General features: G+C 37.3%; 3 protein-coding genes across 9 annotated transcripts in view; 1 reads left to right on the forward strand and 2 right to left on the reverse strand.

Annotated features, from left to right (window-relative positions):
• Positions 1 to 14,494, forward strand: part of LOC149610541 (neurogenic protein big brain-like) — a 291,238-nt gene that overhangs the window by 194,431 nt on the left and 82,313 nt on the right. The gene's annotated exons all lie outside the window — the stretch shown is intronic.
• Positions 821 to 11,550, reverse strand: LOC149610549 (uncharacterized). Of its 3 annotated transcripts, XM_089859097.1 has the most exons (4): positions 11,292 to 11,550; positions 2,961 to 3,052; positions 2,724 to 2,830; positions 821 to 2,635 (listed from the first exon to the last, which is right to left on the reverse strand). In XM_089859097.1, the coding sequence occupies exon 4, from the start codon at positions 2,627 to 2,629 to the stop codon at positions 956 to 958; it is 1,674 nt and encodes a 557-aa protein (XP_089715223.1). In that variant the 5' UTR covers positions 2,630 to 2,635; positions 2,724 to 2,830; positions 2,961 to 3,052; positions 11,292 to 11,550; the 3' UTR covers positions 821 to 955. The 3 variants fall into 3 exon arrangements, with proteins under 3 accessions (XP_089715223.1, XP_089715220.1, XP_089715221.1); XM_089859094.1 differs by having other exon boundaries at positions 821 to 2,830; XM_089859095.1 differs by lacking the exon at positions 11,292 to 11,550 and adding an exon at positions 3,979 to 4,918 and having other exon boundaries at positions 821 to 2,830.
• The window catches only part of LOC149610550 (uncharacterized), an 85,345-nt gene continuing 79,227 nt past the window's right edge, over positions 8,377 to 14,494 (reverse strand). For 2 of the 4 annotated variants that reach the window (XM_089859079.1, XM_089859080.1), the window contains exon 3: positions 8,377 to 10,763. In XM_089859079.1, coding sequence (XP_089715205.1) covers positions 8,559 to 10,562 — 2,004 coding nt within the window. In that variant the 5' untranslated portion in view covers positions 10,563 to 10,763 and the 3' untranslated portion in view covers positions 8,377 to 8,558. The remainder of the gene's footprint in view (positions 10,764 to 14,494) is intronic. The other 2 variants (XM_089859077.1, XM_089859078.1) reach the window with 1 other exon arrangement.

Genomic DNA, 14,494 nt, shown 5'->3' on the forward strand with positions numbered 1-14,494 from the left:
GAAAGATTTTCACACATGCAGATAACACAGTCTCAGATATTAAAATGTTTACTTTTCAACTTTTTCGAAATAGGTAGCCTTTGGGTCTTTAGAGCCTTCCAATTTGGTTGAAAAATAGGGGCTGCTTTGCTGTTGGTAGAGATGTGAGTCGGTAATTCATGGCCAGTAAATTACCCAACACCGCGTAAATTACCTTTTTATATCTTACCGTAATTTTACAATGGTAATTTACTGGTAAATTACGGCGGTAAATTACCAAACATTTTTATTACGCCTTAAAACTTCATTTTACACTTAAACGATCAATTATTTCTGCGTTACTTCTAAAATGACTCACCAGGCGCTACTCGCTAGCCAGTACAAGTTGCGCTAGAAATTAGTCTTTTAATAAATTTTTAGTTAGAGATCAGATTAGAAGGCCACGGCTGCCGTCTTGGTAGCAAAAGCCGCAAATACGTGTAAAGCAGTCAATAGTGCTCACAATTAAACGTTGTTTAAAGTAATGGACTGTTAAGTGCGGGGAAATATAAATTACCAAAAATTACCGGCTGAACAGTAATTTTTGCTTTCCCTAAATTTCAATCGGTAAATTGCCGGTAATTTATCGGTAAATTACCGTTTTTAAAAATTACGGTAATTTCACATCTCTAGCTGTTGGTTCCGAACGACGTTGTCAAAAAATTAAATAAAAACACTTGCAACCTTAGAAAAGTGAAAAACAAATTGCTTAAGAAAAGAAAGGCGTTGTTTCGGAGCCTCTACTTGTAAAATGGTTTGTTTTCAACGGGCGATAAAAGGTTTGTCACGTAATTCATCAACTCGAGTCTTTATTTGAAACCCAAGCAAGAACACACGAAACAATTATTTAAAATGGAAGGATAGCACAGTAATTTTGACGACAATGAGAAAACAGACATAAGCCTCTTCAGTCACATTACAGTAAATCAAAATGGAACTAAATTACGGGGTTCAAATTAACTTTAACAACCTCGTAAAGATAAGGTGCTTCTTTCATTCTGATGTAATAGCATCCAAGGTAATTCCCCGAATCTTCCAATCTTGTCAAAATAATAGAACATCGTTTGTTGGTAAACTGAGAGTCTTGGTCAACAGCGTCATTGTTATGAAAACCGAACTCCTTCTTCAGGTGATCAATTGGCTCTTCCCATTTCACATTTGATTCCAACCTCGATGCGTCTGGGTCGTATGTCACTTCGTTTGATGGAAAAGGCGTTGCAGCTTCGTTTTCCAATTTGATACAATTTAAGTCAAATTCCGAACTAAAATTATCGTTCGATAAAGGTTCGGGTTCTTTCTTAATTTTTTCAGAGGTTATGGTTGAACATAGGGTATTAAATTCGCCCATTACTGAAATCCCTTGATTGAAGTTGGAACCGACAGATTCTGAAAGAGCAGAATTAGACTCTGTTGCGTTTCTGGGTTCATCGGGATCGGATTCAGAATGAATTTCCAATTCTTTCGACTGAGCAATTTCATTAAGAGAATCATGGTTTGTATTTGTCCCACTTCGTTCTAGCTGCGAACTTCTTCGTTTGTGGTCTGCCTTTTGTTTTAAAGGGAACACAAAATCTGCAACAACAGTTGATCTACTTTCAGATTGAACTTCGTTAGAATCTGATAATTTCGATTTCCTGTCTGCCTGATCGGGTTTTCTAGCATTATCTTTCGCAGAAGCACGTTTCCGCTTGCTTGTCGACTGATCGTATTGGTTTTTCCGTTTTGACGAAACACTTTTCGGAATTTTTCGTTCAATTCCAGATTTTGATGGATGAAGTCTAGCAATGTGATTTCTTAGCCCTTTCTTTAATCTGGCTGCGAAATCACAAAAATTACACTTAAATGGGCGGTCGTCACTGTGAGTCACGGCATGGGTCTTTAAATTCCCGCGTGTTCGGGCACGATGTTCGCAAATATCGCATTTGAATGGACGCTCGTCACTGTGAATTAAGACATGTTTCTTTAAATTCCCGCGTGTTCGGGTACGGTAGTCGCAAAAATCGCATTTGAAAGGACGCTCATGATAGTTGTGAGTCGCAACATGGTTCTTCAAATCACCCCGCCTTCGGGCACGATATTCGCAAATATCGCATTTGAATGGACGCTCATCACCGTGAGTCGTGACGTGTATGTTTAAATGCCCGCGTGTTCGGGCGCGGTAGTCGCAAAAATCGCATTTGAAAGGACGCTCATGATCGTTGTGAGTCGCGACATGGTTCTTCAAATCACCCCGCCTTCGGGCACGATATTCGCAAAAATCGCATTTGAATGGACGCTCATCACCGTGAGTCGTGACGTGCATGTTTAATTTCCCGCGTGTTCGGGCACGGTAATCGCAAATATCGCATTTGAAAGGACGCTCGTCACTGTGAGTCACGACATGTTTCTTTAAATTGCAGCTAGTTTGGGCACGATATTCACAAATATGGCATTTGAATGGACGCTCATCACTGTGAGTCGCAACATGGTTCTTCAAATCACCCCGCCTTCGGGCACGATATTCGCAAATATCGCATTTAAATGGACGCTCGTCACTGTGAATTAATTGATGATTCTTAAAGGTTGAGCTTATTCCTGTCTGGAAACCGCATTGATCGCACTTGAACTTCATCTTTCCCTAATGAACCGAAAAGTGATTCAATAGCAACGCTTAAGAGCTCAATGTAAATACTTGAAAGGAAAGATACTTGATTTTATGGGCATACCGGTTTTCACATGAACATCCAAACGTGTTTTTGATCGAAATCTGAATCGGGTTGCAAATTTTACATCATTGTTGAACAGTAGATATTGAGCGAGATTGTCATTAAAGCTGAAATAACATAAACATCTCACGAAAACACTTAATATTCACGTAAATTGAATGAGGTATGTTGGCTAATCATGCAAAAATGAGGAAATCAGCATTCAACATTCTAATTAGAGTAATCTATCCAGCTTACCATAAGATTGCGAAAAGGAGGGGTCCAATTAATTAGGTAATCAGCCCTGAGAGCCAAAGAGGAATTTCCACGGGTCTTCGCGAATGAGGTACCTATTTAAAAATTAAAATTCAAACAATCGAAATTACCTTAAATTATAAGTTCTAAGATAATGTTTTGGCTAAATTGAAGAATACCACCTGCTCTTCCAAACTTAACAAATCATATACCAAATGAAAGGTCACGCCTTCCTCTATTCATTGCACACCATTATAGTGAGCGCAAACAATAATTAACATTAAAAAACTAATTAAATATATAGCAGTGTCAAAGGCTTTACCGGGACTCGCTGTGATATGAGCGGCTAAATGTGCGCCTGTTTTTGTTATTATTAAGTTTTATCAACTGAATAAATTTCCCCTTTTCCAAAATTTTACTAAATAGAATATGTTTTTACTCCTAATTATTGGTACCTTTCCAAATTATGGCTAATTACCTTTTTTATTGCCACCTTTTCCATTACCTTAAATCATAAATTTTAGGTTAGGTTAGGTTAGGTTAGGTTAGGTTAGGTTAGCTTTGGTTAGGTTAGGTTAGGTTAGGTTAGGTTAGGTTAGGTTAGGTTTGGTTAGGTTAGGTTAGGTTAGCTTTGGTTAGGTTAGGTTAGGTTTGGTTAGGTTAGGTTTGGTTTGGTTTGGTTAGGTTTGGTTAGGTTAGGTTAGGTTAGGTTTGGTTTGGTTTGGTTAGGTGCGTTTTTAATTTTTAAAAATGCGATTCTTTGATCACTGAAACTTCAAATGTTTGAAGCTATATTTATATTAATTTTTTTGTAACCCACGTGCGTGTATCATCACAGCGAGTCCCAGCAAAGCCTTTGACACTTCTATATAAAAAATTACTTTTTTAATGTTAATTATTTTTTGCGCTCACTATAATGGTGTGCAATGAATAGAGGAAGGCGTGACCTTTCATTTGGTATATGATTTGTTAAGTTTCGAAGAGCAGGTGGTATTCTTCAATTTTGCCAATGTTTTAATACGCTTTTAAGTAGTTCCAAAGTACTTTTCCTCTAAAAACCCGTTTTTACAACAGAACGCGGAGCAGACGAAACTAAACCCTTCAAACTTTAAAAACAGGGGTGGAAACAAATAAATACTTTTATGTAGTATTTTAGTGCCACAAACCAGGGTGAGAAATAAGGAAATTTTTAAAACTGGTCAAATGACCAGTAGAGCCCAAGGGTTTCAATTAAAAAACTGGTCAATGACCACTTAATGTTTCTACATACTGTCAGAGCTGCGCTGAATTGGATTAATTTCTACAACCCACTACTGGGAATTTATTTTTTACTAAAGAAGGGTAATTTAAAAAGTGGTCACGGTGACCACTGGACCCTTAGCCATTTAATAAATAAACAGTATAAACTGGTCAAAACAATTTTTAAACTGGTCATTTGCCCAGTGCCACCGCCTTATTTCTCACCCTGCCATGAACCTCGTATAACCACGTGGTAAAACTCCCGCGTCCGCCCGTTTAGTGTGTACTGATCAGTCTGGGAAATAAGGATATTTTTTAAACTAGTCCTTGGGACCAGTGACCCCCCAGTCCCCGAAATAATTAACTGGTCTCCGGACTGGTCCCAGCCTTTGTTCTCCTATAGATTTGCAATTAATAAACTGGTCCTGAGGACCAGTAACCCCCACTTCTTGAATTAAAAAACTAGTCCAAGCAATTAATAAACTGGTTTTGGACCAGAAGAAGTGTGCTATTTCCCAGACTGGCTACTGATTAAAGTGGTTTGAGTTATTAAAAATAGACGCAGGATCATTTAAGCCAGTCGACAGACTGGCTGATATATACGGGTCGTTCGAGTTTCCTGCCTTTGTACGGGCAAATTTTTGGAACGGGAGAGTAGATAATTTTGACGCCAGAAATGGCAGGCCTATGGCTTCAAGCGAATAAACGCCAATTCATTTTCAACCCTTGTGCTGCCACGAGCGTATAGGTCGCGTAAATCGCGTAGGTTTTTCTCGAGGGTAGGCTCTATCTATCTCTCATCATGGTGGGGGATCTTTTAACGACGTACTTGAGTTCAAAATTCTCCTAACTCCAAGGCATTGAGGTTAAAATGCACGTATCTTCGATTGGTTTATTGAGACTTGGACTCTCTTTGAGTTACAATGCACGTATCTCTGTCGTTCTCCGATTCGTTTCATTATCAGTAAGACCAAGCCTTTCATGGAAGGGACACATAAATATCCATTCCGTTTGAAATTAATCATTTCATATTTCATTATTAGTAAGACCAAGCCTTTCAAGGAAGGGACACATATTATAAAAAAAACGTTTTTACAAACTGAAAAAAACCTGATATATACTACATCGTTGATTTTGGGTCGCCACTCACTGTTCTTGTCACGGCTTCTAAGGGACAGATATTATTTATTCTAACCGTTTCATATAACACCACCATTTATTAAAGCGGTAACATTGCGTCATGACAATTAATATCACATGTCATGACAGCACCAACTATTAATGCGGTAATCTTAACACATTTTCTTTACTTTTTATTTCGGCTGACATTTTTACCATAACTTCGTTGTTATGGTAAAAATTATTTAATTTTAGCTTCAAAAAATGTCAGCCGAAATAAAAAGTAAAGAAAATGTGTTAAGATTACCGCTTTCATAGTTGGTGCTGTCATGACATGTGATATTAATTGTCATGACGCAATGTTACCGCTTTAATAAATGGTGGTGTTATATGAAACGATTGTCTACCATTGGGTCGAATCCCATTGGATCGAATGTCTTGTTCGACCGAATCCCATTAGACCGAATACCGCAATTTGGGCGCTTTTCCAATCATGAATTTTCCTTTCATTCCTATTTTTCAATTGATTTTCTAATTAAACTTCTAGATATTGAAGCAAATAATATTTATGTTCACCAATAATATTCTTCAATAAATTTTAGTAATTAATTATCATTGTTGGAAATTGTCTAACCTAACCAAACCTAACCTAACCTGACCTAACCTAACCTAACCAAACCTAACCAAACCTAACCAAACCTAACCTAACCTAACCAAACCAAACCTAACCTAACCTAACCTAATCAGACCAGACCGGACAATAAAATTTATATTCTTATTAAACTTCTTGATATTGAAGCAAATAATATTTATGTTCACCAATAACATTCTTCAATAAATCTTAGTAATTAATTATCATTGTTGGAAATTGTCTAACCTAACCAAACCTAACCTAACCTGACCTAACCAAACCTAACCTAACCAAACCTAACCAAACCTAACCTAACCTAACCAAACCTAACCTAACCTAACCTAACCTAACCTAACCTAACCTAACCAGACCAGACCGGACAATAAAATTTATATTCTTATTAAACTTTTTGATATTGCAGCAAATAATATATATATTCACCAATAACATTCTTCAATAAATTTCAGTAAATAACTTTCATTTTTGAAATTGTCTAACCTTAACCTAACGTAACCTAACCTTACCTACGTAAGAGATCTCCCTCCCAACACGGAGCTTGTTAATAGAAGCTCCGTGCTCCCAAGTATACTGACGGCGCTCGATGCTGCTTAACTTCTTCGATGATCCAAATCACTTAATCCATTGCGCTACTGGAGCTCGGCAACTCAAGGAAAACGCTATGATTTAATGTGTAAACCCATCCCATTCAGTCGAAAGCTCTTCCATATAAATATTCCCATTCAGCAGAAAATCGCTCCTTGGGCTATAAATTGTTTTAAATTTGGCTACAATTGTAGAAATCTGAATTCGGTGCAACGGGATTCTATCCAATAGGAGTATACCATATGGAACGGTTAGAATAAATAATATCTGTCCCTTAGAAGCCGTGACAAGAACAGTGAGTGGCGACCCAAAATCAACGATGTAGTATATATCAGGCTTTTTCCGTTTGTAAAAACGGTTTTTTTATAATTTTATAATGGTTAGCCTTTTATGTCACTTTCAGTAGGTATTTTTCAGCTATAATTAAATAACTTTCTTTGATTGAAATCTGGGGGTTCTGCCAAAAAAAAATTGTACGCAGTTGAAAAAGATTTTTCTAACGCGATTAAAATATTTAATCATTTAGTGCTTTATGATGAAAGACCTGGGTTACTATTTTCTTCAATGTAAAATATGGTTTTATGATTGGACAAAGTTTTTCGTATAGAGGTGTCTCAGTCTCTCAGAGGCCTTAGTGTGACGTCCATGCCATTTGCCCATAGAACCAAAGCTGTACCAAACATGTCCGCCCACTGCCAAAGCTAAGCCCGTGACAATTTAATTAGACCATATACGTCACAAGTGATAGAAAGCTATTGCGCTTACTGACTTGAATCACAAAATTTGAAAGAACAAAATTATATGTGGATACAATTTTCGATACTTTGATTTATAAAAATGAAGTTGCTGAAGGTTGTTTTCATTTCCATAAAATTTATCACATCTTTTGATGAAAAACTGATAATTCTCTAGGGATGCACCGATATATCGGTTATCGGTATATCGGCCGATATATCGGCCTATAATTTTCATATCGGTATCGGCCAATATCGGCTTCATGTAAACCGATATTTCCGGGAAAAACTTGATAAGATATATGGTACGTGTCACTAATGTACACTTCGAACTTTTCACTTCTGGTCCAAAATTTTGCTTATAACGCTACTTCTTGTTGAACAAATAAAGGAGCTGCATTTTTATTAAAAACCGAGCAAGGATTTATCTTAGACCACACCACTTTTTAATGAAGGGGGTTAAGGCTAAAATATTTAGCGGTACCACATTAAACGAAAGAGATGTGAAACATGTCTCTAATAAAACAAAGGAAAAACGTAAAGGGTCCTAAATAATGTTGATTCTACTCTTGGAAACGATATTCATGGAGAAATATTACTTTTTTATGGGCCGATAATATCGGCCGATATATCGGCTACGAATTTCCGATATATCGGCCGGCCGATATATCGGCTGTACCCATATCGGTGCATCCCTATAATTCTCCCATAGAAATAAGTTCAAATAACTTGGGAAATTATTTCTCTAGTAGCCAAATGTTCACCGACGTTACAAAACAAATATAAAAAATACTGTATATCATTTCATATGGAATATATATTTTTGCTATAAATAAGTTTAATAAATGAATGCCCCCATTTTTAAATTTAACGAAAACTTTATTAAGAATGGAGTTTTATTTTTTGTTATAATTTTTAGGCGAATCTCGACCTACGCTGTTTAACTAAGATACACTGTTTTATAAAGAAACGTCAACGCCCTTAAAACGCAAGGTTTTAACTTACTATGTTCCATCTCAATCAAAGCCAATAAACATGAAAATTAATTTGATAACGAAAAGAAATGAGCCGTTATGGAGCCTTTTGCCCTTTTCTTACAATATTGTTTCTAAAGGCAAGGCAACTCATCAAATCGAGTAACCTTATTTGAAAAAAAAAAACAAGGTAGGGAACACATGCGGATTGTTGAAATGAGATCACTGTAATTGTGACGATTACTCAATTGGAAAACAGGCATTTGACTCTTTAATGACGCCAAAGTAGATCAAAATGGAATTAAATTACGGAGTTTAAATTAACTTTAACAGCCTCGTAAAGATAAGGTGCTTCTTTCATTCTGATGTAATAGCATCCAAGGTAATTCCCCGAATCTTCCAATCTTGTCAAAATAATAGAACAACGTTTGTTGGTAAACTGAGAGTCTTGGTCAACAGCGTCATTGTTATGAAAACCAAACTCCTTCTTCAGGTGATCAATTGGCTCTTCCCATTTCACATTGGATTCCAACCTCGATGCGTCTGGGTCGTATGTCACTTCGTTTGATGGAAAAGGCGTTGCAGCTTCGTTTTCCAATTTGATACAATTTAAGTCAAATTCCGAACTAAAATTATCGTTCGATAAAGGTTCGGGTTCTTTCTTAATTTTTTCAGAGGTTATGGTTGAACATAGGGTATTAAATTCGCCCATTACTGAAATCCCTTGATTGAAGTTGGAACCGACAGATTCTGAAAGAGTAGAATGAGACTCTGTTGCGTTTCTGGGTTCATCGGGATCGGATTCAGAATGAATTTCCAATTCTTTTGACTGAGCAATTTCATTCAGATAATCGTGGTTTGTATTTGTTCCACTTCGTTCTGGCTGCGAACTTCTTCGTTTGTCGTCTGCCTTTTGTTTTAATGGGAACACAAAGTCTGCAACAACAGTTGATCTACTTTCAGGCTGAACTTCGTTAGAATCTGATAATTTCGATGCCACGTCTGCCTGATCGGGTTTTCTAGCATTATCTTTCGCAGAAGCACGTTTCCGCTTGCTTGTCGACTGATCGTATTGGTTTTTCCGTTTTGACGAAACACGTTTTGGAATTATTCGTTCAATTCCAGATTTTGATGGATGAAGTCTAGCAATGTGATTTCTTAGCCCTTTCTTTAATCTGGCTGCGAAATCACAAAAATTACACTTAAAGGGACGCTCGTCACTGTGATTCACAACGTGTATCTTTAAATCCTCGCGTTTCCGGGTACGGTAATCGCAAATATCGCATTTGAATGGACGCTCATCATTGTGAATCGCGCCATGTGTCTTTAAATTACTGCGTGTTTTGGCACGATATTCGCAAATATCGCATTTGAAAGGACGCTCGTCACTGTGAGTCGTGACGTGTATGTTTAAATGCCCGCGTGTTTGGGCGCGGTAATCGCAAATATGGCATTTGAATGGACGCTCATCATTGTGAGCCGCGACATGCTGCTTTAAATCACCCCGCCTTCGGGCACGATATTCGCAAATATCGCATTTGAAAGGACGATCTTCACTGTGAATCAAGACGTGTTTCTTTAAATCACCACGATATCGGGTATGGTGATCGCAAATATCGCATTTGAAGGGACGCTCATCACTGTGAGTCGCGACGTGTGTCTTTAAATTCCCGCGTGTTCGGGCACGATATTCGCACATATCGCATTTGAATGGACGCTCATCACCGTGAGTCGTGACGTGTATGTTTAAATGCCCGCGTGTTCGGGCACGGTAATCGCAAACATCACATTTGAAAGGACGCTCGTCACTGTGAGTCACGACATGTTTCTTTAAATTGCAGCTAGTTTGGGCACGATATTCACAAATATGGCATTTGAATGGACGCTCATCACTGTGAGTCGCAACATGGTTCTTCAAATCACCCCGCCTTCGGGCACGATATTCGCAAATATCGCATTTGAATGGACGCTCATCACCGTGAGTCGTGACGTGCATGTTTAATTTCCCGCGTGTTCGGGCACGGTAATCGCAAATATCGCATTTGAAAGGACGCTCGTCACTGTGAGTCACGACATGTTTCTTTAAATTGCAGCTAGTTTGGGCACGATATTCACAAATATGGCATTTGAATGGACGCTCATCACTGTGAGTCGCAACATGGTTCTTCAAATCACCCCGCCTTCGGGCACGATATTCGCAAATATCGCATTTAAATGGACGCTCGTCGCTGTGAATTAATTGATGATTCTTAAAGGTTGAGCTTATTCCTGTCTGGAAACCGCACTGATCGCACTTGAACTTCATCTTTCCCTAATGAACCGAAAAGTGATTCAATAGCAACGCTAAAGAGCTCAATGTAAATACTTGAAAGGAAAGATACTTGATTTTATGGGCATACCGGTTTTCACATGAATATCCAAACGTGTTTTTGATCGAAATCTGCATCCAGTTCCAAATTTTACATTATTGTTTTACAGTAGATATTGAGCGAGATTGCCATTAAAGCTGAAATAACATAAACATCTCACGAAAACACTTAATATTGGTAGGATTTTACTTTACTTAACTAACCCAACCAACACTTGATTCTGATTAATTAGACCACGGGGAGTTCGGAAAAAATAGTGAAAAAATTCTAAACCCGCTTGGTTGAGTTAGTTAAGTAAAGTAAAATCCTACCCTAATATTTAAGCTGGTAAAATAAAATATATAGAAATGGCATTTATGAGTCTCTTATTAAATTAATTCGATGGAAAAAATAACACAGGGTGCCATTAGTCTAATAATCTAAAGCGTGAGAAAGTTTTTTGGGCAATGCAAACGACAGTTAAAAACATTTAGTTCAAGAATGAGGGGGGGGGGGGATTTCTAAAAATCACAATTTATATTAAAAGTGTATTAATATTATTTGAAGATTAAAGCAATAATTCTTGATAAAAGCAAACATTCATATAAAAGGAAAATGTAATATTTTTAAAACTAAGGCTTAGCGCAATTTTTGGGTTTAATTGTTAAATTTGAAAAAAGACCTACCAGGAGACATATCTTTTTAGATAATTCGGTTATTTATTAAACACGAAAACATCTTATATCAGAATTAGTTCATTCAGCGACCATTAAAAAATACTTCATGTAAGCACACGTTTGAAGTTCTTAAATTTTGAACACTTGATTTACTAGAGCAGAGCAGACGATAGAGAAAAAGCTTTCAAGCAGTCAACGAAATAACACACTTCCTTCGTTTGGTCTAAAACCAATTCATTTATCCAACTTATTTCCTATCGCCGGATCTCGGGATTCGTTTGTCGTCTGCTGCAAAGGCTAAACGTATGTGCTGTGTAGGTTACTGCTCCTTGGGATGAGTTTATAAATTGCAAATCTATTGAAAAACTAGGGGTACAACGACCAGTTTATTATTTCGGGCACTAGGGAAGGGGGGGGGTCACTGGTTCCAACCCCCAAATGACTTGTTTTTAAAAAAAATATTCTTATTTCGCAGACTGGTGTTGACGTCATTCTAATGTCTATGGTCATAGCCCACTCGATCACGCGCGTCACGACGCAAGCTGCTCGCGCTATAGATATTATCAGATATAATCGATTGTAACACCCCTCTAATTAAATTTTCACGACATTTGGGCCATTAAATCCAAAGATATTGTGCATTAACAAACCTTTGCATTAAGTACTTAATTTACAATTATGACATTGTGAATTAATTTTTATTAAAATAATTATCAACTCTAAAAGCTTCAATCCTTTTTAATATATTAGAATACATTGTTAAACACCTCTCGTTAAAATTTCAATACATTTGGACCAGTAGATCCGAAGATATATTCAGTCTTAGCACTGAACCCATCATTTTGATTTTGAAAATTATTTTTTAAAAATAAACTATCCACTCTAGAAGCTTGAATCTTTTTTAGAATAATAAAACTCGTTGAACCACACGTCTCATAAAAATTTCAGGTCATTTCGATCAATAGAAGAGAGGATATGGCCAAAAAAACTGACCTCCTCCCATAGAACTTAATGTTAATCTTTCGGCGAGTTCGAATTTCCCGCCAAGAATCCTGAAGTTGCACTTTTTGGCCTTTTGAAGGGGCTTCTATAGCGCGAGCAGCTTGCGTCGTGACGCGCGTGATCGAGTGGGCTATGCTATGGTTGACGCTTCAAAAAAATGGTTTTCCGGTTTGCCAATTTTCCCCGCTAGGTGAGTGACGTTTGCTCGCGTTTGCAACATCTACCTTCGATATTTCCCCCCTCTGCCACCCTTGGTTTCTCTTGCTTAGTTTCTATTGGACAAAATTCCAGCAGGGTCTAGAAAGGAAATTTTTTAGTTTTTTAAAGTCAGAGATTCAAGTCGCAAAGTCACTATCTTTCTCGTGGCATTAACGTTTTTCTCGTGGTTTAAGTTTAGTCATTGGACCAGTTGAAACATTAGTTAATTACAGTAAAGACATGGATAAGAATTCAGCTACTGAAAAAGAAAACCTCCTTCGGTTAAAGAGACAAACTTGCGACTTGACCATGGATCCCGAAAAAGCAGACGATTACGAAATTGATATGGGTATGGAGCTTCAGTTTAATTGCCTTGATAGCCAAAACGAATCAGTAGGTCGATTTTGGGTGATTACGGCTGACTGGAGAGATAAAAAGTTTTCGATAATCGGTAAGGATGTAACCGGTAATAAGAGAAAGTACGTCAAGTCATACTGCAATGTTGATATTTACATCAACAAATGGCGAAAAGCTTGTTCGTATCAAACTAAGCTCGGAGGACCCGACTGTAGTCAATTCAAATTCGAAAACTTTTGCTGCTGGAGTGATATCGTCTTAACCCATAGTCCAGTTTTATCAGTCTTGATAAATATAACGGTGGGCATCGAGGACGACATGATTGATGGCATAGTTCCCCTTGAGCTTGATGATTTCATGAACAACAAGTTTCTAAGCGACTGCGTCATCAAAACGGAAGAGAAAGACTTTCCCTGCCACAAAATGTTGCTGGCAGCCAAATCCGAGTATTTTAAAACGATGTTCTCAAGCGACTTGAAGGAAGCTAAGGAAAACGTAATTGACTGGACGACAGTGTTCGACGCGGACACCGTCTACGATTTGATATACTTCATCTACACCGGAAAAATGCCATCAAATATCGACAACACTTGCCAAAAATTGATACATGTCGCCTCTCTCTGTTTCCTGACAGATCTACAAGAGATTTGCGGTGACCGACTGCAAACACTGATCAACCTGGAAAACGCCGTAGAAATTCTGCTAATTGCAATAAAATACAGAATGGAAAAACTTAAAGAAGTCGCCGTTAAATTCATCGCTAATAATGATATATACATCTTCAAGACAACTGCTTGGAATGAGGCTAACTTGGATATAACACGTGATATGTTTAGTGCTGCAATGAAGGTATTGCGCGATGTAATGCTCGATGTAATGCCAGAAGAGGCGCGCGAAAACTTAAGTTAGGTTTCATTTGTTTGTATTCTAACTTTATTTGTATTCTTACTTTTTCCTGTTCAAATTTGATTAACTTGTCAATGTTAATTACCGTTTTTTTTATATTTCTAATTCTTGTACTTAAAACATTAAACAAAACTTATTTTCTTGTTCAAATTTGTGTATCACCAAACCACGTCTAATGAACATTTCCCTCTAGAGTATTCTAATAATTACTTGTCATGGGACATTTTCAACTCAAAAACGCCCCTTTAATTCTAGGAGAGCGGTCGCTCTCTTAGATAAGACTTGATACTGCCTCTAATGCTAAAGGGTGGTTTTTTGATTGGCCGTAACGTTTTTCGTATTGTGTTTGCTGCTTTGAAATTTTGCCAGTGAACTAAAATTCGGGCCCTAATTTTGTGGTTCAAATTTCAAAAAGATCCATCAAATAGTTAATTCTATAAAGAAAAAAGTTGTTAAGGGTGGTTTTAGAATCCATAAAATTATTAAGACATTTGGCGAAAGATACTATATTTTTCCATAGACATAACATGGGAATTTTATAAAAAAAGAGCATTTTCTCAGAAGGCATATAAGGAAAACTATTCATTCGTTACGTTTGGGAACCATCTTAAATGAAAGATAACACTTCATTTTACCGACTTTTCAAGTTTCATAAAGATCAATTAAGTTTAAGTATTGATTTTTATCATTATTAACACATACTTTGACTTGCGTTGTTTTGGGTATTGGAATTACGGCGTTTTACCACT

This window comes from Phalangium opilio, unplaced genomic scaffold (assembly GCF_054372755.1).
Source record: "Phalangium opilio isolate 3A_F unplaced genomic scaffold, DU_Popi_V2 ptg000329l_1, whole genome shotgun sequence".
Taxonomy (NCBI): Eukaryota; Metazoa; Arthropoda; class Arachnida; order Opiliones; family Phalangiidae; genus Phalangium; species Phalangium opilio.